The sequence below is a fragment of the Diadema antillarum genome, unplaced genomic scaffold (genome assembly GCF_040938485.1).
Source record: "Diadema antillarum isolate AM-2024a unplaced genomic scaffold, OU_Dant_1.0 scf00000117, whole genome shotgun sequence".
NCBI lineage: Eukaryota > Metazoa > Echinodermata > Echinoidea > Diadematoida > Diadematidae > Diadema > Diadema antillarum.
Window position 1 is genome coordinate 1855001 of NW_027271006.1, and position 27516 is coordinate 1882516.

Genomic DNA, 27516 nt, shown 5'->3' on the forward strand with positions numbered 1-27516 from the left:
AGTAATATTAGTAGTAGTAGTAGTAGCAGTAGTAGTAGTAGTAGTTGATGTATTGTTACCATAATATATTATAATAATTACTGAAATAGTTAACAATGCCATAATGGTTAATGAATTGTTATCTACGACGCATTTTACAAAAATCCATACAAGGTAAGGATATGTTTCAATCTCCCTTGTTTAATTTCATTACAAATGAGAAGATCAAAAGATAGATGTGTGCAGATCACTGAGCGTCTTGTATCGTATTGTAATGGCGCCATTAATCTCATTTAATATTCATTAGTGGCATAGTGAATGACGTCACTGTTTAGTGACAACATGTTAAAATTTACATTTCAATAACATCCTTATTTCACGCGCGAGTTTACAGGCAGTTACCCTTTTTAGTGCCAAGGACTGAACTTGGACAGTGTATACAACGCTAAGGGGTTTTCTGTGCCAATCGGGACTCAAAGCACTCGGAGGGTTAATGAGAATTCCCACACCCTCTTAGCGCGATTTGATTCAATTTATCATAGTCAACCTGAACGTACGAGTTGAGGTCGTCTTACTTCGAGTCGACAGTCTGTGTCGATTAATTTGCTGCATGAGCATTTCCTGTCGCATTCGGTGAATTTTGGTCGGCGAATCCCCTTCCCTCCGCGAACTCTTGCGCTTGAAAAAAAATGTTTAATTAATGTTTCGTTCATAAACAGTTTGCATCGGAATAGACCCTGTAGAATTTTACTCAGAAATTTACGAAATCCTCCCACCTGTCATAGATAGAGAGGAAAATAATGAATAATAGTATCCTACTTCATGCTCAACATCGTTGGAATGTCGGCTGAAGATGTTGTAATTTACGAGCATATTATGGCATGTTGTGATATGTTGAATAGGAGCCTCTTAGACATTCAGTGACCCTATGAGACATTTTGCCCTGCTTCTTAGGTTTAGGGTCGCATTGGTCTTCGCACATTTTTTACCCCCATAATGGCAGAATAGATAATCAAATCGTAAAATATGTGTGTGTGTTCGCGAGCTTGCCCTCCTCACGTTAACGAAATGAAAGTCCGTGGAAGAATGCTGTCTCTGAGTTTAAAACGTACACTCCATGCTTGTGAAATATAATTATATCCCAAAGAGGTAATGCTGCCGTGTGAGGTTGTACAGCCTCTTATCCTTACTTCTTGGCCCCTCCCTATGCCCTTCTCTTTCTCGTCTGTGTCCTAGTTTGATCTCTCTTGCTATTGTAAAATATGTCTTCACCCTATCATTCTATTAATGTTTAATGGTTTTTAAAGTTTGCCGTCGCGACCTACTGAACAACCAGCTTGGATTGATTGGTTTTTGTTTTTTTAGTAACACGTTTTTCGATCATTTACCTCAAATATATATCTTAGTGAATGAAGATTTGTGATTGTATTTAGGTCTCATACGTAGCCGAACAGCATGTCAGTTGTTTCACCGCCACATTGGAACTTGATTAATTTGTTCCCACTTGTATTAGGAAAGGTAGAACAGCTTTTGTGTCATCCGCAACTCGGGTGAATCATGCACAGTCAAAACATCGTGATGATTACGTATGAACTCGGGTTAAGCCGTTAGAAGACTCTGGCAAGTGTCTATGGGAAATGCGTGTTGTAGCAAAATCAGCCCGTCCTCAACGGGTTAACCTAACGACAACGCAGACGTAAGTCAGCGGTATGAGCTGACGAAAATATCAAATATTACAAGTATACGGCATTAGAATCATGTACAGCTGCTAAATGGCTGGTGTACACGCCGAATTCAGCTTTCTAGACCTTTATGGCAAGTTTGTCACCTACGCAAGATTCTATCTCGACTAGTCAGGCATGGACGGGAATAAGACTACCAGAATATGCTGTGAGCTATCAGCTTGTTCATAAGCATCTGCATAATGTGTTGATAAGACAAGTCCCCCTTATAGCAATTTAGTCAGTCGTTTTTGGTGACGGCATCAAATTTAGAACAAACCATGAAGGATTGATAATGATAGATAATACATCACTGAAAAGTTGCTTTTTTCTTTTACAATATCAACGAAACTTGCTTACAAGGTAGGGCTTGGTAATTTTCTGGTTGCCAACCATATTTATTCTCTATTTACAGAGGGTATCCGTAAAACTGCTAAATTACATGCGAAAAAAGTGCATCGCATATCAGAGCAAGTTGCACTAATCATTGTGGTCGTGAAATGTACATAGTATCAGTCCTTGAAAATTCTTCTTTTTTTAATTTTCATTTATGTGTCTCTATTTTTACTTTGTCGAGTTCAGTACTAACTGAATGAATCGTAGTATAGGTTTTCCCGGCCAATTTCGCACTTTTTTCAGTCCATTTGATAAAAGGTTCATTCAATTTAGCGAAAATCCTCGTCACCGCACATTCTGTCATTCAAAATTGCAAGTTGGTCGTTCAATTTAGCATTTCGATCAATGACATTTGCACATGTGCCATTCGAATTCGTAAAACGAGCATTCAAATTGGCACGTGCTCTTCAGTCATTCAAATTCGCCAACACTGGCCGAAAGGGGTATATTTCAGTCATTCAATTTCGCGTATGGGCAGTCAAATTCCTAACATGTTCATTCAAATTAACGTCATGTTGTTTCTTTTTTGAAAAGGTGATAAAATATTCAAAATATTCAAAATGTTGTTTACAGATTAAGATCACTATTTGACGATAGTGACGCAAAACGCCACAAATCATTCAGAGAGTATGATGGAGGTATGCAAAACCTTTCATGACCTAAACAATTACAATTAAATGCCTCTCACGTCATAGTTAAAGAAGTATAATTGTTCTCAAGGTCGTCGAGATGTTGTTTTTGATTCCTCGTCTACACAATCACGAAAGATACGGACCATTGCGTATCCCACTAATTTAGAACATTAATATCCTGTCTTTTTAATACTATCCTGTCTTCTTAAATAAATGAATATGCTGTCTTTTTAATAAATGCAAACAATGAATGACTTGACAGGTTTGTTGAAGATTGTTCATTACCTATTGTATAAAGCTGATACATAGAGTTTCGGAATGGTGATCACAATACAAAGTTATTTATCGTCAAGGACGGTGGCACGCTTTTTATAACCCGTACAATTTGCCGTATGTCGATGAACAGTGCGAGAGACTGAATAGATTGCGAGATTTGTGAGAAGCTATTAGTAGCATGCCTTTGAATGCCAACTTTTTTTTCTCAACTCACCTGATGACGTCATGTCGAGACAGTGTTTACACAGCAGGTATAGTTCGTATTGGACATCCCTGCAATAACACGAAATCATGTCGAATCAAGGTCAAGTAGTGTAAAGCATGGAGATCAAAGGAAGGCGATCAACTATACAGAAAGAAAGAAAGAAAGAAAGAAAGAAAGAAAGAAAGAAAGAAAGAAAGAATGGAGACATGATTTGGTGAAAAGACTCCCCTGTCACTTTAGACAGGTCGCTGATTTTTGTTTATTTTCTTATTTCCTTTAACAAATTTGCAGCTCTCTATATTTTTGTAGACTTCTTCGTTGCTTTGTTTAATATTGCCAGTTCTTTCTCTTGTTACTTGGAAATCGTAAAGTTAAGACATTGATTTTGTTTATAATGTTATGGTCATTTCTTTCAAAGAGCTTATACAGTATCTGTCAATGTTTGTTGTACTACTTCTTTGCTTGTCCGTTCTCTCTCCAAATGGGTATCGTCAAGGTAAATCACAAAGTTAGGATGGGGACAGTTAACAACAGAAGGTATCTTAGCTCCATGATCAGTGCTCCATGCACGCCACACTTGTCATTATTTCCATCTTTGCCACCGGAAATAGAAATAAAACGCATCGGTCTTTTGTTTGCGTCCGTTTTGAAATATCGTTGCCGATAACAAGGAACTTCCCGAAACTGAACTTCAGTGAATTGAAAGGCGAGGCAGCTGCTGTCTGTGCTATATTATGTCTCATCTTTGCAGATGGACTCTCTTCAGGTACAGGGAGCGAGCCCCGTAAGGGTATAGCTCCCTGGAAACCATTCGAGCAAGCATGCATGCACATCTTGAAAGTATCGTCATCAGCCTGTCACCTATTATTAGGTCGGATATCCGCTCCCTGGGGTGCCTCATCACGGTAATAATATGATGCACCATTGTCTTCTGTCTGAATGTGTGTCTGTCTGTCTTTGTTTACCATCGTTGCAGGACCGTGCTCAGGTGACAATGGACCTTCGTCTGAACTTTCACTGGAGCACTCTGTTGAGTCAGGTTATAAAAGACTCAAGTTCAGCCACAACATTCGGTTAATTTTAGACTGTGGTGTGGCATTAAAGTCACGTTGACCAAATGCGCCTCTTGTAGGGTGTGAAGGACAGGCGTCTTTTCTTGCGTAATTGGATGATGAAAGAGATTTCTTCTTCCATTTATTGGATCAGGGCCATTCAAAGTGATGTCATGGGTATGATCTGTAATGTTCTGGCGCGGTGAAAGGATGACACAAATCGAGTCATAGGTAGCCCTACTCTTCTTATACATCGTGAAAAGAATGGATGTTGTCGCACCGACGAACTGAAAACGCCAAATCATTTTTCTGCAACAGTTTTTTTTTTCTTTTCATCCGTCACATCACTGTGATCCAGCGCTTTCTTATGCAAAGCCTATGTGAGTTCATTGATGCTCACTCGTCAATCTGAATAATGTCTCAAATTTTAACTCTTGCTTGCAGTATCCTTAAATGTCAAATCGTTGTTAATGTCTGTATCTTTTCTCCTTACATTTTTTTTTGGCAGCGAACTTTATTTCATTTAGCGTAAATGGGATAAAATAATTTCTGGCAAAGTTTGGTATAACAACGGTTCCAAAGAATGATAATAATAAACAGAAAAACAATGATGATAGGACTACTACTACTGCTGTTCGTCAGTTCGAAGGTTCGATGATCCGAAAATGAAATAAGGGTTCGTTATTCCAAAAGCAAAATTAGGTTCTTAATTCCGACGGATCGTTAGTACGCACTGTCTTTTCATTTCCGGATTAACGAACCTTCAGAATAACAAAACTTATTTCATTTACGGATTAACGAATTATTGGTATTCTATTTCCGGATTAACGAACTTTTGAAACAACGAACATTCGGATTAACGCCACAAATGTTCGGATTAATGAACGATACCGTAGGTGCATATATAGGGAATTCGTATATTTCGGAATAACGAACCTTCGGATTAACGAGCCTTACTTCATTTTCGGATTAAGGAACCTTCACAATAACGAACATCACCATCTTGTCCATGGATGCGTATCACTTGGCAGGATTGGAACCCTAAACTTTCAAAAGCCAATTAGGGTTTTATCCAGACAGGCACTGTGCCCCAAAGGATGTGCAGATTCGTAATCGAGGCTAAAAAGCACCCTTTTTTTCTCTCTTTCCTCGTGAAATCATCTCGTTGAGGTTTCTCCTCTCAAGAATCACCTTGCTACAGCTGGACAGGAGATTTAGATAAAAGTTAGTTGCACTCTTTACCAATCAGAAGACTGCTGAGAGGTAATGACAACTGGCACCAAGCAGAGCTTGTGCCAAATTTCACGAGAGATTTTACGAGAGTCACCACCTCCACAGGCGTTGGAGGTGGGGAAAATAGATGAAGCTACCCTCAACTTAGCATGAAAATGCACCAGCTCCAATAGATATTCAATTAAGAACACCCAGTCATGATCATTTGCACTGAGTTACAGTCTAAGAATGCATGTCAAGCTCGAGTTGACTTCTCAAAGTCGGCATGATCAAACAGCCAGGACAAATGATGTTTGTCAAAACCGAACAATATTATACACACGTGAAATAAAAGAAAAGGAGTGCTAAGGAACTTCAAAGGTTCAGATGTTTTCGTAAAAAATTATTGTCGGTCACAGTCTCGTAATATGCAATGTTGATTATTAAAGCAATGATACCATTGCCTCCCAAGACACCCATTCGCTTAGATCACACCTGTTTACTGTATATCCTAAAAATATCGATAGTTCTGCTGTTGTTGTTGGTGTTGTTGTTGTTGTCGTCGTCGTTGTGAGCACGAGACTGGGGATGTATCACTGGATTGTGACTCGTTTGGACCCACCGGTGCAGGCAACCCAAGACTCAATAATCGTCTTATACCATGACCCCCCTGTAAATTAAGGCGTAATTCCGTTAGCTGTCAACATTTGAATTCGTACACCCAGCAAAACTTCTGAATGAATTCCTGATGCATGCATGATAAATGACGAGAATGTGCATTTATATTTCAATTAGCAAGCGTGACATATAATTCAACGGTATGGAAGTATACGAATCATTTGATCAATATACACAACACCCCCCCCCCACACACACACAATGACAATTCAAGTATGTTCACTACTAGTTATGTCCACTAGGACTAAATGTACTGTGTCGATACTAAGGTGTTGGTATCGAGCAATTTACCCGCTCACGTAACGTAGATAATTGGGTTGCATTTTTTTCCAATTTATATTGAAATCATTTCAAATGATATCATATGACAACTTGTAAGCTCTGTAATTGATTTAAAAATTTGAATATTTAGGTGTTAGTGTTTGTTATTACCTTTAGCAACCAAAAACCATGCCCACCAAAGCTATTAAAAGGGTAAAAGTACAATTTTGATTTAATTTCCTTTCCTATTGCTCTTGATTTTCGTCAGGCTGTGATTTTGGAGCAGATATGACATCTTGACCCTGACTTGAAAGATATCCACGGAATGAGCGTTTGGTTTAATCCATAATGAGCCATTCCTGTAGAGATCAAACCATTCGATGGTGATTTGTAAAGAGAACGTTTTTTTTTTTTCCCTGAATGGATACGTGCCTGTTTTCTTGGGGGTGTGATATTTTATTCCCCTAGAATCCTCCCCTTAGCTTCGCATTTCCTTTCACCTCCGATTGCTGTTTTAAAGTACCAGAAATCACCGTTGCCTCAGGCAAATACAAGCGGGATTATAACACTAATCGTCACATGGGTTCACTCCAAAAAAGATTACAGTAAAGAACGGAAATGCGAGGATTTTGCTGATTCGGTATCTTCGATGTTTCCTCCGAAAAAAAATAGAGAGAATCTCTCGTGTCCTTCTCACGTCTTCTGAAGGAAGGAAAGCAGCAAGGATTGTGATCTCTCGCAATGGCAGTAGAGAAAACACAAATGATGGGTGATTGGAACATTCGCACGCATAATTTGCGATGACGATAAAGTTAACTCCATTTTTCGAGGCAATTGGACAGGTCTATAAACCTTCCCAATGTGATATTTCATGTCTTCGCTGAGAGCTCTTCGGAAAAGAACGGGCCACTGTATATACGTACATTGTATCTGACCCTGTCCGCTCTTGAGGTGGATATATTGGTGGCCATAACCTATAATGCTGTGTTATCTGCTGTTGCATGTATATGATGTTGAAGGCTATAAAATCATGAATTACGGTGCAAGGTGGAAGTTTTAAATTTATAAACAGCGATCCTTGCGCCTTCTTATGCAGTTTATAGGGAGTTCAGAAGTGAAACACAGGGAGAGGAGGGTCTGGAGGGGAAAAAAAGTTCTGGGAAAATAAACGTCCTTGACAATAACTTTCCAACTGAGAGGAAGAAAAAATAACACCATGCCAAATTCGTGACATGAAGCAGTCCCACAACAGCGTGTATAAGAAAACAGTCCAGGAATCAATAGAAACAACCCTCGAGCAGCAGCAGGTCGAAGTCAAGCTCGGGCAACCCACGGCTATCACCTCTGGACCGTCGTCACACCAGCGAGAGATACAACTTGGACGGGGCAATGTAGTTATGATGTAGTTATAAACGTCAATACGCGCGGTACTAAATACTTTGTGTGATTTACAGATGATGTAAATCACGAACACAGTCATGTGGCTTCATGGCTTTCTTTCAGTTTTTTAGTCTGTGGCTGCTCCACCATGTATTTATAAAATCGGGTTCACCATGAACATTCTGCATCGTGTGACCCCCATTCCTTTCCTTTTTTTTAACGAATTTAAAGTTAATTGCCTCCCTTGGTTGAAGATAACTCTGATGATAAAACTAAAATCAAGTGGCAGGGATGTATTTCGAAATCGGACGTACAGTAAAAAAAGGTAATGGAGGTTTTAATTTTCACATTTCTTTCATTCAAGCGCAGAAATCCCGGTCACAATATCATACATGTAGATGAAATGATGTGATGATGTCATCAGTCCATAACTCTCCCGTTGGTGTAAACAGAAAAGAGAAGAATCATGATCGGATTTGATGATTCAGTAACTACAACAATTCTTCCATAAAAGTCATTATCTTACTCAGTTGTTCAAAACTATTTAGTTGTTAACTATTTTGGAGAGAATACCGGTAACCCCCCTTTTTTCTATTTCATTTTTGAAAAAGGAAATTTTCGAGTAGGCCTATGGGCTATGCATTTATGATTGTGCGGGTGGATGGGGGTCCCGAGAGATAGTAACACCACCACCTTATGTAGTCTAGTGGTACACAATATCACTTTTTCAAGAAAATGGGTGAACTTTGAATTTCCACAGTTTTTTCCACACTATATATTGTTATATGAAAATAAGTTCAGCTATATGTCTTTACCAGCATCACACTAGGAGCATCTTTACGGGTGCAACTTTGCACCTTTACGACCAGTGCCACAATAGGAGCACCATCAAAGGTGCAACTTTGCTCCTTTCTAGAGTGCAGATGTCCGATTTTATTGAAATGTCTTTATCGTCCTCTTTATTTGTGTGAAAAAGATATCATGGAAAATACAAGATGAAAAGGAACACGCATTATCCAAGTCGTAACATAATATGACTCAACCATCCCTCGGGCATAAACGTCCTAAGGGTCCTTGATAGGTTTCAAGGGTAATCCCCGCTCTTCCTGGATAGATGGTATTACACAAATCAGACGCTGGTGGGCCTGGAAATCAGATCACGAGTCACACACACACACACTCACTCACACACACACACACACACACACACACACACACACACACACTTACAATCAAAGACATGATTTCGTGTTTAAAGAAAACGGTAGCACAATTAGACACAAGAGTTTGAATGATAACCAAACGTTGTTGCACGGTGTGTTATTGATCCCGCCGATAGAATTAAACAGAAACACATGATAGCCGCCAACACGCTATAAACACAATATGCCGTTAATCAATCGGAACCAGCCTTCATGACACTATTACCATAGGGCCAAGGACGGAAACATTCTTATTGGTTATCACAGCGTAATACATGCATTCACCAAGGAAACCGATCGTTTTTCATTCCTCTTGGGCAGCTGCTGAAGGACGAAGACAGTGTACGCACGAATACTTCTTGAGAACGCCGCACGCGTGAAAAGCTTGCGCGCAAATTTCTCGCAGCGATCACATGTAGCATTTCTTTATGGAAAGTAGCCAAGAATGTTCTTTGTAGACATTAAATTATTAATAATCATCATGTTCGCCTGAGACATGCCTCTGGTGACTTCTTATCTGATTGATCTTTGGCTGTCTGGGGTAGCTTGTAGGTTTAATGTCAAGTAGAACGAATCGACTGATCGAATCGCCCGAGGTATACCACTGGCGAGGAGAGAAGTCTGAAGTTTGCAAGAAGGTCAAAAGATTAGGATGTCATGGAGAGAAAATATGATCGAGTTTCTGCCTATGTCAGGTGTTCCGATGTGAGAATCTTGCCTAATATTTGTTTTCCCCGCCGTTCCTCTCTTTATTACTTCAGAAAGAGGGGAGAACTCCCAAGCATCCTGTTGATCTTAATGGCAAGGAGCCAAAGTGGTGAAATTTGAAATCATGCTGTGATGACCGATTTGGCTCCAGCAAAATTTTAAAGAAGTAATGGTAAAATGCTTTCATCGATAAATGGTAAATGTCTATATACATACATAAATTATCTTCTCTGTTTGTTTGCTCGTTTCAGTCGCCTTCGTTCGTTCGTTCGTTTGTTTGTTTGTTTGTTTTTTGCTAACACGGTGATAGCGCAATGCATCATCTTGATGATAATAGTTTTATTATCAATAGCACCGTAACGAGTGTGATGGTTCACTGCAAAAAGTCCGGTGTTAAATACTGAACACCGAGCTGGTGTTAAATTTTCGGTGCTCATTTATGGTGTTAAATTAACACCAATGGGTGTCATTTCCAAATTTTAAACTGTTTTTTGAAGAGTTTCTTAGTAACTGCACTTCTTGTTGATTTTTAATTTAAACAAGACGATCAACAATTTTACATTAAAATACTAGATTTTTGAAAAAATGCGAAAATAAATTTACACCAAAGTAACACCAGCTGGTGTGGTCCCTTATTGAAGCTGGACGGGTGTTAAACCATTGATATTAACACCAGCAAATATCAAATCAACACCATGTGGTGTCATTTTTGAATCAACACCAGTACAGTGTCAAAATAACACCAGGTACAGTGTCAAATTAACACCACGAAGTGTCAGGTGAACACTTTTCAACACCTTCACAGTGCATTTTTAACACCTGTGGGTGTGGTCCTTTATTGAAGTTTGATCGGTGTTAGATTTAACACCCGTGGTGTTAAATCTAACACCGATGTTTTTACTGTGTTGGTAGTGTCAATTTGTTGACAGGTGTAATCGCTGCTTATTCGTTGCGCGTGTTCCCATGCATTACTCATGGAGTAAAGTTCTTACAGGACGTGTGTCTATGTATGGGTGTTCATATGCCTGGGCAAATCTCGTGCTTATGTGGCGCTGTCAGTATGTGTACTTTTAAACATGAATGAATTCTATGAATTCTCTAACATATTTGGGCTCAACACAGCTTTAGCGAAGACTAAAGTGACCACAATATTGCTAGAGATTCAAAATTCAATATTATTTGGAGTAGGTATACTTTAAAGTCTGATGGCGTGTCACCCTATATGAAGAGAAAATGTTTACCACATCCCCATGAGTATTCTTTTAGCGATTCTAAATTCACTTTTCGGATAAGATGGAATTACGTGGCACCAGCAGGAATAACGATGATTGATCCAACTGTCAAGAATATCTTCAAGATGGCGTCGTTTTTGACTTGCCAATCACGGCTCGCAGCTTTATAGGCCAGTTTGTGGTTCCACTTTGGGCATGAGCAGAAATAGGTCGTTTGCCATAACAGGGGGTGTTGACTTGGTTGTCCGGAGATCAGGAGGTCGTAGGTTCGAATCTTGCCCGAGTATGTACGCCCACGATTTCTGTTGTCATGGCTACTACTAAAACAATGATCAATTTACTAAGTATGTCGATGTAGGGCAATTTGTTAATCAGTTGCAAGGGGTGGTGGCTTTCTAAATTCACTGAGAAAAGCATCATCTGTGACGTGAAATGAGTATTAATGTAATCCTTATAAATGGTGCTTACAAGCACATCCACTTGACAACAACATATACATTGTAGTGTTTAGTGTTTTAGCACATTATGCATTGTGTAGGTTTAAAAGCGAGTGGAGTGCCTAACCAACTGTTTAGGAGAAAGAGAAAGGTAGTTTACTTTTCAAAAATGTTCACATATGCTTTTATATTACGAACTGTCCCATCGAGTTTGGAACACGAAACGCAGACGGGCTCATCGCCTACAGTATTCATTTTCTTCTACGTTGGTCCAATGGACTCTTTCTTTTACTTTGGCCATTGCGTGGTCTAATTTTGACAGCCAAGCATTCATAGTACCCCCTGCCAAGATTCGAAGTCGGGCATGTGCCGATTTCTTTTAGGGGTACTTTTTGTCATTCACTTCCCGTTTAATTTATGAAGGCCAAGAGTGAACGTCGACTTGACACTTTTATGATGCTCTCAAAGATGCACCTCTCACCCCTATCTGTCTGAGTCCAGGAAATATCACGTCCAGGGACCGCTTTGATGTACAAAAACCGGGGCAAGTCATGGTAGCACCAAGGAGGTACCAAGCTTGCCTCATACCTCCTTGGTAGAACAATTCCGGTAGAAAAGAGCACATGTTAAAGGAGATGGCGGGCAAGGGGGTCTTGTTTCTTCTTCTTCTTCTTCTTCTTCTTCTTCTTCTTCTTCTTCTTCTTCTTCTTCTCCTTCTCCTTCTTCTTCTTCTTCTTCTTCTTCTTCTTCTTCTTCTTCTTCTCCACCTCCTCCTTCTTTTAAGAAAAGAAACTGATTTAAGGGTTTTGCTTATATTTGTCCGAGAAAGGAGTCCATGCCACAGAGATAAAAAGAAAATTGTTGTGGGGAAAATGGACCATACTGGTATAATTTGACTTGTCATGTCGACGGTCTTGACTCCCATCAAAGTACGTCTGAGGATAATCCGGCGTCTGGCAATGGGGAAAGTACGTACGACTTTGAGAACAAACTACCCAGATCAGGGAGGTTGGAAAGACTCTTTTTTTTTTCCTTTTTTCCTTTTTTTTTCGAATGCTATTCGAATTTTAGATAAAAATCCAAATGTTCAGCCATGATTTTAAAACGCGTCACACTCTATATCAAGTGCATTGCCATATTTCGAGACAAAATGTGAATGTCATGACTACAGAAAGAGCATTATCGAAACCTAGCATGTAATTGAGGGTTTAGCGCGGTTCTCTTTCCTTATCGCTCAGTTTAGTCCAGAGGAACATCGGAGCCGCTTGATCCTAAAAGTACGAGCGTTCATCAGCACGCCCTCACCAATTTACATCAAGTCTTATCTGTGGCTGGCATTGGGGCACAAGCGATATCATGCTTGTTAGATTTCATGCCACTTATCTGTTTCACGATATTGTCATTAGATGTGAATATCTCTCCCCTTCTCATTTTCCTCCCGCTTTCTCAGCAAACTGAGGTGAGAAATCTCCTTTTTCTTAAGGTTATCATGTAAATATTGTGGTCATAATTATCTTGCGCGTGATGGCTGTTTATGTTAGTGTGAATGCCTCGTAGACGGGGAGGGCGGAGGTAATCAATAAGGCAAAGTACATCCTTAAGTTTGCTCGTCATTCTCGGAAATGACCATTGGAAATAGAATTGATGCTGATAAAATAATGCTGAATTTAAGACCCAAGAAAAGTTTTGCACTCCAAGGCATTTTCAAGAGAGCTTAGAAATGAGTAGTTATGCATATGATAGCAGATTAAAATACATTCTAAATTGCATGGCAAAAAGACAGATACATCACTAGAATTTGACGGAAGGCATTTTGCAGTAAACACTGCCAATATTTACGCGAAAGTATCTATAGGCATTACTAGTGATTGTGTTTGAAGAAAGGAATTCTTAGTATCTGTAACATGAAGTTGTAAATCTTCCTTGTCGTGATTTTGTGATAAGAGAGACGGTTACCCTATGTTTCTTGTAGTATACCAAAAATGTACATAAGCTTTCTATACTGTGTTTACGCAGAACAACGGTGCATGGTTGTTATTGCTAGACTGTAATAAGGAAACATGCGCCCCAAGGTATAATTCTATTTTTCTTGTAATAACCAAGGAGGGTGCACCTGCTCTTGTTGTGGTGCTCGTTAAAGGAGCTTCTCAATGAATGGAGTCTGTCAGCCATTTTCAGAATTTAAAGGAGAAAGAACCTCCTAACAAGGAAATAACTTTACTCTCTAAAGAAGGAGTGAAACTATTTCTTTATCCGTTAATGAAATAGGATATTATTCCAAGGAACACAGGACACTCTGAATAAAGAAATTCGTCTAACGTGACCTCCGTAAAGAGGGAAGTCATAGACCGGTGGAGATATAGGTGATAATACAGACGTACACCCGCCCCCGCCCCCCCCCCCCCACACACACAAACACACAGACATATATATATATGCCTATGTTTTATTTATCTATTTATTTATTTATTTATTTATTTATGTACCTATTTCTTCATTTATTAATGTATCTATTTGTTTATTTGTTTATTTATCTACTTATTTACTTATTTATTAATTTATTTATGTATATTCATATTCCTCCTCTCCTTATTTCTATTTTTGCCTATCTCAACTTCCAGTCTGCCAAACTGAACAACAAAAGAGACTAACTTATCTGTATCAGTTCGCCGTTAATTTTATATTTAATTTGAAGCATCGCAAAGAACGTTCACGCAGAGACCCTTTTCCTGATCCTCATGATCATGATGATATGTGATCATTCCCGCTAGGAAATAAACAATTACGAGTTCGACCCGAATGTTGTACGCATCATATTTTTTTTTCGATGACAAAAAGAGGAAACATATTTTTGGAGAACAAGGCAGTAGAAAGGTCTATCGAGAGTGAGAGCTTTATTACCCTTGGGAGAGAGAAAGAATTGGAGATTTCCTCCTGGAGATTTCTACCCCCTGGCGACGTCTATCTGTCTGTCTGTCTCTCTGTTTATCTGTCCAAGTCTTTCCGTGATGTTTTATCGACGACAAACATAGTAGCTAGACGAAGAAGATCTCTTTGTTGGTCTGGACTTGGTCGAAGTCACGGTCACAATGGTAGCAGGTCTTGGAGGAGATACGCCCAACAGTGTCATTGTTCTTAGAAGACTTATTCATCCCTATCGTCTTCATCGAGCTCAAAATATATCTGCGTCATGTTTTTAGTGTTTTGGAATTGGCTGCCAAGCAGTCTCACTATTTATAGAGTCTATCTGTTCATCAGTCCATGTAGCAATCCTTTGTTCTGAATTGGTCAAAGGGACAAAACAAAACTTAACGAGAAAATAAACGAATAAAATAAATGATCCATTTGAATGTTACTTTGAACGGAACTTTGCTTTCAAGAGTGAAAGGCAGAGAGGGTAGATATTATCAAAGGAGACAAAAAGCAACAGAAGACAAAAGACGAGCGAAAAGAAGCAATGTGGTTATTGTAAGATGTGTAAGAGATAAAGAAATGCCTGTCTCACATTACAAAGTCCGTTTGAGCTACTGAAGATGCGAAAGCCGCAAACCAAATTACATTGAGAGGTACTCAAAGTTGACTCTGCCTAAAACGAACCACGTGATTATGAATGTGATAACATGCCGGACAAAAGAACATGAAAGTTTCAGAAGTTTCAGACGAAAGTGGATAAAACGACATAATTTAAATTCTACGCGTCTGTAATAAATAGTTATCCGTCTTACAATGGTCACATAAGAATTACTTATGCAAATTGAATTCGGTGACAGTCTCCTCGCATAATGACTCTTAAGTTGTGTTGTACATGAAAAAACATGAATATTCTTTCAGTCAATATTTGCCAATTACGGCTTCAGTTTTGTCAACACCATCACATCACTGCTACATTTCCACAACTTTAACCTCATTTGATGGGAATTAGCGCCGATTACACGTGTATTTTATTGCCATTCATTAAGAAATGAAACACCCTGCAACTTAATGAAGAATTCTGTGCAAGCAAGTGGGTGACCATTGATTCTGTGCAAGCAAGTTTGTGACCAGTGAAACAATGATATCATCACCTTCATTAATACTTACTTTCACATTTCCTTAAGTTCTATTTTTTCTGAGTTTATTAGAGTCGCTATAAAACATTTCAAACACGAAGTGCGCTAGCCCCTTAATCGTGTATGTCGTGTTAAGTCTTTTCATTTTCCAATCAAAGCAGAGTATTCATAAATCGACTATACAATGATGACAATCAAGGTTCAGTCAAAGATAAACTATTGCAGTCGATTTCAATATTGTGCAAACTGCTGATCTCTCGTTAAAAAAAACCCCAAAACCAAAAACAACAACAACAACAACAATCGGAAATTTTTAAATTACCCATTCCAAATTGGGGATGACTGTATTAACTGACCATGCAACTTTCCATCCTATCGGTTTGACCATGCGACTTTCAAATCTGTTGGTCTGACCATGAACTCTAGGTGGAAAAAAAAGAAGAACAACTTTAGCTTCCAATTTAGGGATTGCTGACAGAGTACTTCGCATGCTCGGGTTTGAGGTTTGACCACGCTAACTGTGTACAGTCGGAGAGGCGGCGGGAGAGAATACGAGGAGGATGTGGGGTGGATGTTATGAAAGGCGTTGTGGTGCCTGGTTAGCATATAGGAAATGGTGGGATAAATCGCGCCATTGAGCACTCTCCATGCTAGGATGCAATGTATTTGCATTTGTTTCATACCGGATGTTCAGCCGATAATTATACGTGCTTATAAATAGCAGCGATATGTTATCGTGGGCCACGATTTTGTTTGAAAAGCAAAGACTTGTTGCCTTGTCATAATAGACACCGGTAACTGTAGTGTGTCTTCGACGACACTTCCGTTTTCCTGGGAATTAAGCTATTTTTATGAATGTATTAGTATTAACGTTAAAAAGGGCAAGCATCCATGTGAGTTTTCTTTCTTCTGTTTGTCTGTATGTCTGTTAGTCTATGAACTTATCATGTGTCTAACAATTGAACAATACTCATCTGTGCTTTATTGTATCCATTGAAATCTCTAAAGTAAAAGAGATGTATGAAAAATAAAAGAGTAAAGAGATGAATCCAGATGATAACTAGTTTTCACATGTATGCGGGATCATGGTGCGAAATAAAAAAAAAGAATAATGTTATAGTTTTGACAAGGGCTTCTAAAAGAGTCTTAGCATTTAAGGCAAACACATTAAAATTCTAGAGACTTTTACCATATTACCGTGACACGTACGCCTTGAACGACTCTTAAATGCCGAAGTACTGAACAGTACACAGCAATTGCAACTGCTTTCAAACGAGGCAAGACTGCTGTAGTGCAGAGTAGATGTCGGAAACAAAATATGAACTCTCTCCTCTCTCTCCTCTTACTCTCTTGCTCTAAATCTTCTAAATGTTGAATCTCTGCCCCTCTCGCTGTGGCATAAACATACACACGGTGTTCATAACAAAAGATGAGCTTGTAGGAAAGAACAGATGTAGTGTGAGACATGGCGGAGGGGAGACAATATGCAGGGAATTTTCACTTGCTATAAAATGTTGCGAAATACATTTCACTGGCCCGAAAATGAGATTGTGAAGTGACATGGTTCACTTGGAAGGTGACAACGAGACATCCATGTTCCATTTTTCCTAGAAGCGCGATAACTTAATAAACACGTGATGTGTTTTCGTGGCGATGACAAACGCATGAAATTGTTTTTGCAGCTGTTGGATGACTCTTCTCTGTACTTTAAGTGAATCGAAGCACTTGGAAGCTTTTCTAGCCAAACATGACACACATTTCTTAGCCTAACTTTGATTTCCTTGCACTTTAAGGCTTCTTAGCCGAGGGTATAAAGGCCCTTAGATATGCTTAACTTGCTGCGTCTTCGTGACTTCGGAGGCGTGAAATGTTCCATATTCATCTGTCAGCGCATTACATTAGTCTGAAGTATTTCAATCCAAATAATAGTTGCGATATGATTTCTCTCAAAGTAACCTTGAGAATACATTTGCTTCTCAGATTCATTATCTCGTGAATTTTCTTATACAAGCATGGGAAAGACAAAAAGGACTAAGTACTGACACTTTGTAATACTTGCAATGTGGTGACTTGGCGTGGGCATGTTTTTGTTGTTGTTTTCTGTTTTCCTTCTCCATCTACTCCTTCTCTACCATCTGTCCACATCCACTGTTCGTCCGTATTAGATGTGTTTTCTTATGCTGATTACTATGTGTTCATACTTAAGCATCATAATCATCTTCATCATCATCATCACCACCACAAGTATTATCCTATCCCCCTCCTCCTCCTCCTCCTCCTTCTTCTTCTTCTTGTAACAATGATAATGATGATGATGATGATAAAAATGATGACAATAGTAACAATAATATCAATTATAAAAGTAATGATAATGATTATTACTATTACTATCAACGTCATCATCATCATCATCATCATCATCATCATCATCATTAGTCTTCTTCTCCGCATGCTTGTACTTCCATGATTTCTACTCCTCCTTCCCCTCCTCCTTCTCCTCCTCCTCCTCCTCCTCCTCCTCCTCCTGGGGTCCTCCTCCTCCTCATGTTTCAACACTTCCTTGCTCCACCATCTGTCTCTTCTCCTCTGTATTCTCCTTCACGAGAGACCATGCCAATATGAAATGTATTATTATTTTATTTTTTTATTGATATCTTGCAGAACAGTCGCTATGGATCGTCTTGGGAGTCTCTTGTATGTTGCCATGACAACGACGCTTCTGTGCTCTTTTCTGTCGTCAGTCCTCGCACGCCCCCACGTACGACCGCCAATCACCCTGGCGGATCTCGACGCTGATGGCGCTATCCCGAAAAATGATGAGTCTGACTTTGAGGAATCTGACGTGGCTATTGGGCTGGCTGGCGATGGTGAAATGCAACAGGAGCTGACGAATCAAGTCCAATTCCAAGCCGTGAATTTGCCGATGCATTTTTCGATGTACGATCGCAACCACGATCGCAAAGTCAGCCTGAGAGAACTATCGATTGTCACGGGAACGAACGAGCTCAACGCAGAGGGGGCGTTCAACGCAGCAGACACAAACCGTAAGCTTTTCTCCATCACACCCATCCATTCATAAACCAAATTTGAGGCGGCAGAAGCGAGCAGACAAGAAATGATAGTGTCACACAGTTTTTCACTCACAAAGGTTTACGAATTGAATAAGCGTCAGTCGCTTTTAAAAATCACCCCGTAATCGTCAGTTGATTAGGAAACAGTATTGTTGCAAATTGAAAGATGGCAAAACATGAGCAGATATCTGGACTGGTCATTACGATGTCATATAATCGAGTAATCACAGGGATTGTGAAACCTCCTCGTTCCTGATTATTTAGGGAAAAGAATCAATTATTTCACCACCTGTCCAGCTTTTGACCTTTGCCATATAAATATACTGTCCTAATGACCAGTCCAGTTATCTGGTCATGTTTTGTCATCTTTCATTTTGTAACAATACTGTTTCATAATCAACTGACATTTTACTCATTTCTCTCGATCGCTAAGTAGCTCATGCCCCTTTTTGACCACAAAGTGATTAAGTTTTTTATCAGAACTTTTCTCTGTTGTGGATCCGCTTCATTATTTTATTTTCATCTCCTTTAAAAATTCACATATCAACCGTACGCCATCAATATCGCAATGACAGCAAATACAATTTATTAGGAAAAGAGGCGTGACATGAACTTCAAATTATTAGGAAAGAGCTCACACGGAAGCATGGTTTGTCGGTTGCAAGAAACGTGCTTGTAAGAAGAAAATGTTCATAAAAGAAATTTAAATGAAAATCCAGATAGAGACATACCAAACTAACGTCTTGATAAAGAAACCAGAAACGTCACACACAGATTGTTTCATAGTAAAGCGAAAAAAAAAAACCCCAACAACACCCGGAACCAAAGTTTTGAGAGTCCACAAAGTTTTCTAATACTAGTATTACTTTTTAAAATCGGTGTGTATCTTATATTGTATAGTGCATAAAGCATGACATTTTATACTTAAAGGTTGTAGCACTCATTTGCGACTATCCATCTCGGTGTACTTTATGTTCACTTTGAGTGAAAACAAAACAAAACAAAACAAAACAAAACAAAACAAAACAAAACAAAACAAAACAAAACAAAACAAAACAAAACATGGAGCCAATAGAAAGCCTGCTATGCCAAGTTTTCAGTCACTCTGCCTACCTGTTTTGCTACAAATCGTGAAAAACAGTATTATTCTATTATTCTAATGTCCTGTCATTCTTTCTTGATCGCCTCGGGTGTATTCCAGACATCTTAATTCGTGGATTTTGATCATAGCCATCACAATACGCCACTGAGTCAGCGGATGACCCGTCTAGACACATGTGGACATGATCAGATAATTGCATTACTGCTTGGCTTAGTTCTATGCTTGTATTTAACACTTTTATGAATAAGTTTAACGGAATCGAGCAAAACACCATTACAGAAGATGTTCCATGTTAACATAATAGATAATCAGAGAAATTGTAAATGATTGGCAAATTGCCTTACATCGACGTAAATAACCACCGATTGCTAAATGTTTTTTTTGTAATAGCCGTGATAAAAACCATGGGCATACATTTTTTTCGGGTGGGACACATGATTTATGTCCATGATTTTTATCATGGCTATTACTGAAGAAGAAAAAACACAAAAAAGGAATAAGATAACATTGTATAAATGATGCTTGTTTACGTCGATGAATGGCGATTTGTCAATCAGTTGCAATAAAAACAAGAAAGTTATAGAACTTCTGAAGTTTTGCAAATTTCCGTACTGAAAGGTAACTGCATTCAAATCGAACATGAAGTGGTTTATCCTATTGAAGAGGTCGTAATTTCAACAATCCTTCAATGATTCCGACGTAAAATAGGCAGCCATATACCATGAGGTGACAAAGGCGTCTCATATTTTACATGCTTTCTTCACTTTGTCTACACCGGTAGAACAATTCCAGAGATGACTCATGATTCCTGCCCGTTCACATTTCCGGGGATATAAGATATATTAATAATATTTTGTTCTGAATGATTAATAGATATATTGGAAACAAAAGAAGAAGAGAAAACTTAAGAAAGGAACAAATAACATAATTGATATGAATAAGCAAGGGATAAGATAGACATACAGTTACAATTTAATTGAACTAAATGCTATAAATGTCTCAAATGATGGGTCTATGCCTTCAAATACTGATCGATGGTGTGACTCATACTATGTGAACTAGCACAGTTCCAATAAATCCTATACGTAAATCGTATCTTGCACGAAATTTAGAATTACGATGTAATAGATCATCTCGATCATTCGTGTCTCCAATAATAGCCGTACCAAGCTGCGTATATCCGGACATGATACATGTATTGTCCCCAACTCCCTTAATCACAGTCCTGGCCAGTATTATATTACTTTCTTATAGTTTATTCATCAAATGATAAGTGCCATCGATCAGGGATGGTTATACTTTCGAACCGCTGTTTGCCTACTAGTGGTTCTTTCCAAACCTGCAATTCAGGTGGGTCAAAAGGAATATAGAATTGAGGCACTTTAACTGAAATGCCAATAGTTGCAAATCACACACTGTTTTCACTGGACAGCATTCTATCTTTCCTTTGAACTGCTTTCTCAAAAAATATGATAATTTACTATTTTCCCATTATTTAAGAAAGAGGATTTTTTCCTTCAAATTTCTTACATGTTCCGGTTTGCTCAATAGATCAGATATCTCAGAGAGAAACAAGACATAACTCACCTTCTCATTGTCCGTTAGGGCATTGAACATGAAGAAGAGGATTCCTCCCCCCCCCCCCCAAAAAAAAAAAAGAAAAAAAAAAGAAAAAGAAAAAGAAAAAGATTGACGCATGATATAGCGCCGAACAGGAACACGGAAGATGAAATCTGCGTACAGTCTGAGTAAGAGAGACTTTCTGATGTTGCTTCTAATTTGCTGCAGCTTTATTAAGACTTAGCCAATGAAATATGATCGTGGGTAATTGATAAGCAGAAAAGGATCAACACGTGGGAGTAATTGATAGCTATTCCTATAGGGAGCATAAAATTGGAGATATCGTATATGGCTACCGATAGTCCATGAAGTGAAGCGATGATAATAAGCAGTTCTTGTGATTACATATCACACTCAATCATTATGATTATTGTTGAAATTGCACTGAAAGATGAGAAGTATAGTGTTTCACCTATACACGTGTTTTAATTAACATTTTGGGTCACTGTATTACGTGTATATGCGCCTTACCGTTTGTCCACGGAAGATTGCCTCGTTTAAAGGGGCATTCGAGACAACTCATATAATGTCACATCATGCAATAAACATAAATCGACAATGCCATGTTTAAATTTGTGGAAGATATTGTGGTCCTTGAGCAGATAAACCAATACTCTGAAAACCCCAAAATGTGATACACTCTACACTGAACAAAGACATATTGGCTTTCATGAAATTCATGAAACTCATGAAATTTATTCATAAAATTCATGAAATTTATTTATGAAATTCATGACATTTATGAAATTTATTCGTATTCCACATAGTGGACATTATATCATAGTGATAAAGAGTATAACACGTAGTGGATATCATATCATAAATATACAGATTATAATATATACAAAATATCGTGGTATTTTTAGAAAAAATTACAACATGTACAAATGTGGAGGGGACTTCTTAGAAGCACTGCTTGTTAAATGTATTCCCCCTACAGAATACAGACAAAATAATATCAAAGAAAAGGCGAAGTGTTATAACGAAAACACCATATATACATTATTTACAAGGGCACAATCATGAACCATATACTAATGATACACAGCAGGGGGCGCGGAACGTTTTTCAGTTTGGGGGGGGGGGGGAGGGTGGGGGGCTGCGCAGCCGGAGGGGGGGTGTATCATGGTCAACCCCCCCCCCCCACTCGACGGAGCTTTTGCGTTTTTAAAATCAAGATAAAGCGATCTGAAGAACACTTTTTGTGAGATATTCGGGTAGTGTGATTTCCCCCCGATTTTTCCCCTTTCTTTCTTTTTTTTTCTTTTTTTTCACGATCCAAAAGTGTGTTGTGTGCGTGTGTGTGTGTGGGGGGGGGGGGGGGGGGGGGCTGCAGCCCCCCCCCCCCCCCGGTTCCGCGGCCCCTGCACAGTACAGGTTTATGTACAAAGTGTTTACAGTGTGCATTTAATATGTCATTAGAATAATGAATGAAACAGAAGATAACCTTCCGAGTATACGTAATTATGTACTTCTAGAAACATTGCTTGAAATACACAGATATGTAATTACCATGAAACCGATTACTAGTACTTATCAAGAAACATATTTTTGAGCTTATACTTGAGCTTGTTTCAAGGAATAATCGAAGGAATTCCAAAGCTTAGGACCAGTAAACATACATTTTTGTTGCCAAAACTAGTTCGATTTTAGGAAGACGATAATCATTCGCATGCCTTGTTGAGTAATTATGTATAACTTTATTCTTTCGGAGCATCCCCTTAAATGCAGCAGGGGTAGCCTTAATTTCTACATTGTACATAAAACAACCCAGCTGAAATCGATATCAATCAGTCATTTTAAGAATGCGGTTTTCTCTAAACAAGACATCAGTGTGTGATCTATAAGCCGTGATGCATATCAATCGCATTGCTCTTTTTTGCAACAGAAGAACTCTGTCTATTTTTGTTTGTACTGCATTTCCCATGCCATTACGCCATAATTGAGGTAAGGTAGAATGAGAGTTGAATACAACGTAAGAAGCACTGACATAGGGAGAATCCGTTTAACGTGATTGATAATCCCAATATATCTTGAAACTATCTTGCAAATGTTATCAATTTGATAATTCCAAGTTAGCTCATTGTCAATTGTAAAACCTAGAAATTTTGAGTTAACCGAGTTACTTAAAGGACAAGTTCACCTTTATAAACATAAGGATTGAGAGAATGTAGCAATATTAGTAGAACACATCATTGAAAGTTTGAGGAAAATCAGACAATCCGTTCAAAAGTTATGAATTTTTAAAATTTTTGTGTAGCAACCGCTGGATGAGAAGACTACTGCAGTGTATGAATAACTTGCGTACAACAATATAAGGAAAATATAAAGAGAATTTCACAAAATTCCATCTTTTGAAAAAAGTACACATTCCCCTGACTCGTTACCAACAAATGTTATGGGCAATATTATTCCCCCTGCCTTTAGAAAGAGGCAAGTCAAGAGCTCTTTTATTATGCGAAAAAAGTGAAAATATGTTGAATTTTCTTTTACATTTTCTTTATACTGTTGTACGCATATGACTCACAAGCTGTAGTAGTCTCCTCATCCAGCGGTTCCAACACAAAAATTTTAAAAATTCATAACTTTTGCATCGATTATCCAATTTTCCTCAAACTTTCACTGATGTGTTCTACTAATATTGTTGCATTCTCTCAATCCTTATGTTTATGAAGGTGAACTTGTCCTTTAATAACAAGTTAACCTGTGTAGAATTTGTGCATGTGTTTTTTTTTTGTCTGTTCTGCTTCCTTGATCATCCAGTCATGCGAATTCTTATGTGGAGCTGCTACGTCATTTGTTATGATTTGTTATGAATTTCGAAAACCTTCTTATTCCTCATCCAAATCGCTATGCAATATTATTCTAAAACTCTGTATGTATAACCACTTCATAGATGTTCCAATGAAAAAGTCTTAAAGGATAAGTCCACCGTCTACATGTGGATTGAGTGAATGCAGCAATACTGGTAGAAAACATCAGTGAAAAAAAAATCAAGGAAAATCGGACAATCCGTTCAAAAGTATATGCGCAGTCACTGCTGGATGAGAAGACTACTACAGTGTATGATGTCTTATGCGTAGAACGATATTAAAAGGAAAATGTTATTTTTTGAAAAAAAGTGCACATTTCCTCGACTTGTCACTGACGTATTAACATACGTCAGTATCCCTTTGCCTTCTGAAAGAGGCGAGTCAAATGTTATATTATTATGCGAGAAAAAAGTGAAAATATGTTGATTTTTCTTTATATTCTTTTTATATCGTTGTACACAATCATGCGACATCACGTAGTAGTCTCCTCATCCAGCAGTGATCGACTGAACAGAAAGTTAAGATTTGAACGGATTGTCCGATATTCCTTAAGCTATCACTGATGTGTTCTACCAATATTGCTGCATTCACCCAATCCACATGTCTATATGAAGGTGGACTTGTCCTTTAAAATCATCTGGGGGTCTCCTTTAATATCAGGCCTTTGAATGTCCAAGCAAATTGAATGTCATGCATTCGAATTCCACGTATTAACCGCGGAGCGACTCATTGTTTCAGACGGGTTTGGAGAAAAAGAAAAGATTGAACGTCCGTCTGGAATTTCCATTCAATTATTTCGCTTTGCTGTCTGACCCATAACTGTCCCACGTATAAAGAGGTAATGAACCAAGGTGGCTCGTGCCGTGGTGCCCTCTCCATGCGTAATTTCGATTCACACCCCCATTTCATTCTGGCTCCATATCCCTCCCCTCCCGTCTCTACGCACATTCACATGAGGACAGACAAACAGACAAATGAACACACACAGAAACACATATACAGACACTCACTTTCTTTTTCTGTCTCTGTTATAATTTTTCAAACTAGTTTAACTTCAAAATGATTAAGATACTTCAACTGATACCAAACCAGGTAAAGAATTAGAAAGTTAAGATTTATTATCAATTTTGCTGGCAATTTGTGACAAAATGTCATCACTCCTACGGCAAAGTACTTTCGCTTTATTTTTCATGGACGAAAAATTGATATCATTTTCGTCTATACCATGTGTTTCATGTCATGCTGTTATAAATGTTGAATTGTTTGACAATGTTTATGACATGCCCATGCTGGTAGATTTCTGAGCCGTTTTCTGAAATGAAATTCAGTTGAAGTAAGTGTGATTGTATAAGGATCATTGAGCTATAATAATCTGAGACCCATCTCACGTGACAAAATTTTGGGTGGAAGAAAATTTATGAATCCCGCACGGTTAGCTTTAAATCACTTGAATTGAAATTAATTTCTGACTTTAATATCGTTTTATTCGTTTCACTCTGATAACAATTCTTCTGAACAAACGTGTGATAAGAAACACAACATTTTTGGGCAGAAAAGTGGTGTAATGAATATCGTTGTACCATCTGCTATAATGTGATTCCCATGAATTACGAGAGATACCAACGCGCATCCAGGCAATATAGTAATGGTGAAAGCTGATAGCTATAGTGCATAATGGCATTAATCGTAGTGTTACTCACGCACACTCGGTGATAATCAACCTGAGACTGAGGGGCGGATGATTTTTCGACGCCAAGGTCATCAGCCTTTACATTCGTAGGCAAGGTTAAATGTTTGTCGTTGCTGGGGAGTTTAAAAGTTCATCCCATTCATTCCTCTAGGCAGATGGTTTTGTCGTTGAAGCAAGTCAAGGGAAAACACCGATGCGACTACTGTCGCCAATACAGTGATAGGTATAACTGGGACCATGGAGGTAAACTTCTTGCTGGAAACTCCATGATTACTCATAGAATACGATGTCGTCATAATTAATTTCTGAATCAAAAAACAAAAATCGAAGGAAATAAGCACCGCGAGATCATTACGACAGTGACATTAAAGAGAATAGCATACAGTGTATTCATATCCAGTAAATCGGGGTTCATTAGGTTTTACATTTATCGAGATGAAGAAATGATAACAGTTTAAGTTTCCTTTTTTTAAACGCGAAGAGATATGATATTTGTTGTTGTTTTCTTTTGTCTTGCAGATGATAACAAGATCTCTTTTGACGAATTCGAGCACGCTCCGTGGCTCAGATCAGCTGTGGGCGAAGTCGAGAGAGTCGATGACATGATACGCGATCTCGTTGGCGACGATGTCTAAATTCCCGTGGTCGAGGAAATATCGACGTCCACACGAAGCCATCAGTTGTTGTTGGTTTTTTTTACATCGGAGAGAGTCTACATAGGACTTTTTGCCATTTTATCGTCAGATTCGTTTACGAGCGGCAAGAAAACAAGCTAAATGCTTGCATGATGCTGACATCGCTCAAGAGGCAGTTGCTAGGGATTTTAGGTCTGGTGTAATATGCAATGCTGTAGAGATATAGTTCAAAGGTCAAACCTACGCGTTAATGTTGGAGCGATGGAAGGTAGATTCTCTTCAAACCAAATAAAATTACAACATTGAGGATAATGTCTCTTCCCAAATTTGCCGCCCTATGCAAGTCTTTTTTTTTATTGATGTCATCATAGGATTGCTCCCTCATTTTCGCTAATTTGATACTCTAACCACGTGTAATGATCAGAGTTTGCCAGAGTAAATTGAAGTAGATTATTTCGACACATGTAAATCCTAATCTCGAGCTAAATTGAAACAGCACAATGACGCTGTATCGATCTGGCATGTCTTTTAGGCGCAGGCCATGTACATTGCAAAAAAAACCTAAATAAGTAAATAAATAGTCTGGAGGACATGCCCTATATTTCAGGCGCTATCTAGCCAATATTGCAAAATGCCCGTAAATTCATGCATAACAACGACGCATATTTTGTTATATGACGTCCTCTTCATTCAATTAGGGAATGAATTTGATGCAATGACGGTTTCACCAAGTATGAATAAATATATAAGCAAGTAAATGAATCAATGAATTAATAAACCATGGCTCCTATTCCTACTTATCTTATTACTCACTATTGTAATGTTCCAAGCTAGGGGATGTCATGAAATATGTTGACTTGTTAGATATGGGGGAAAATATGTTGTTGAGTGAAAAAAAAAAAGCAAAATGGATGTGTCATAATAAATGTTTGCGTGTCTGCGTGTATTTTTTTTTTTTGGTGTATGTGTTTCATCCAAATTGACATTGATATTGACCGGCATTGTATTATAAAATATTGTTATTGATGAAGAATTTGTGTTCACGTAATTATAGACGCACTGTTAAGACGTCTGTTCTGGTGTATCGTGAATAAACGCTATTTCCATTGTGTTGTATGTTCCTGCAGCAAAATATCATCAAACTATTTAATGTCACCTGTCCATG

General features: G+C 38.4%; 1 protein-coding gene across 1 annotated transcript in view; it reads left to right on the forward strand.

Moving 5' to 3' along the window:
- Window positions 1-27298, forward strand: part of LOC139719942 (uncharacterized) — a 28369-nt gene extending 1071 nt beyond the window's left edge. Inside the window, exons 2-3 of the mRNA XM_071631322.1 lie at window positions 18082-18464; window positions 26236-27298. Of these exons, the coding sequence (XP_071487423.1) occupies window positions 18092-18464; window positions 26236-26351 (489 nt within the window). The 5' untranslated portion in view covers window positions 18082-18091 and the 3' untranslated portion in view covers window positions 26352-27298. The remainder of the gene's footprint in view (window positions 1-18081; window positions 18465-26235) is intronic.
- The last annotated feature ends 218 nt before the right edge of the window (window positions 27299-27516 follow it).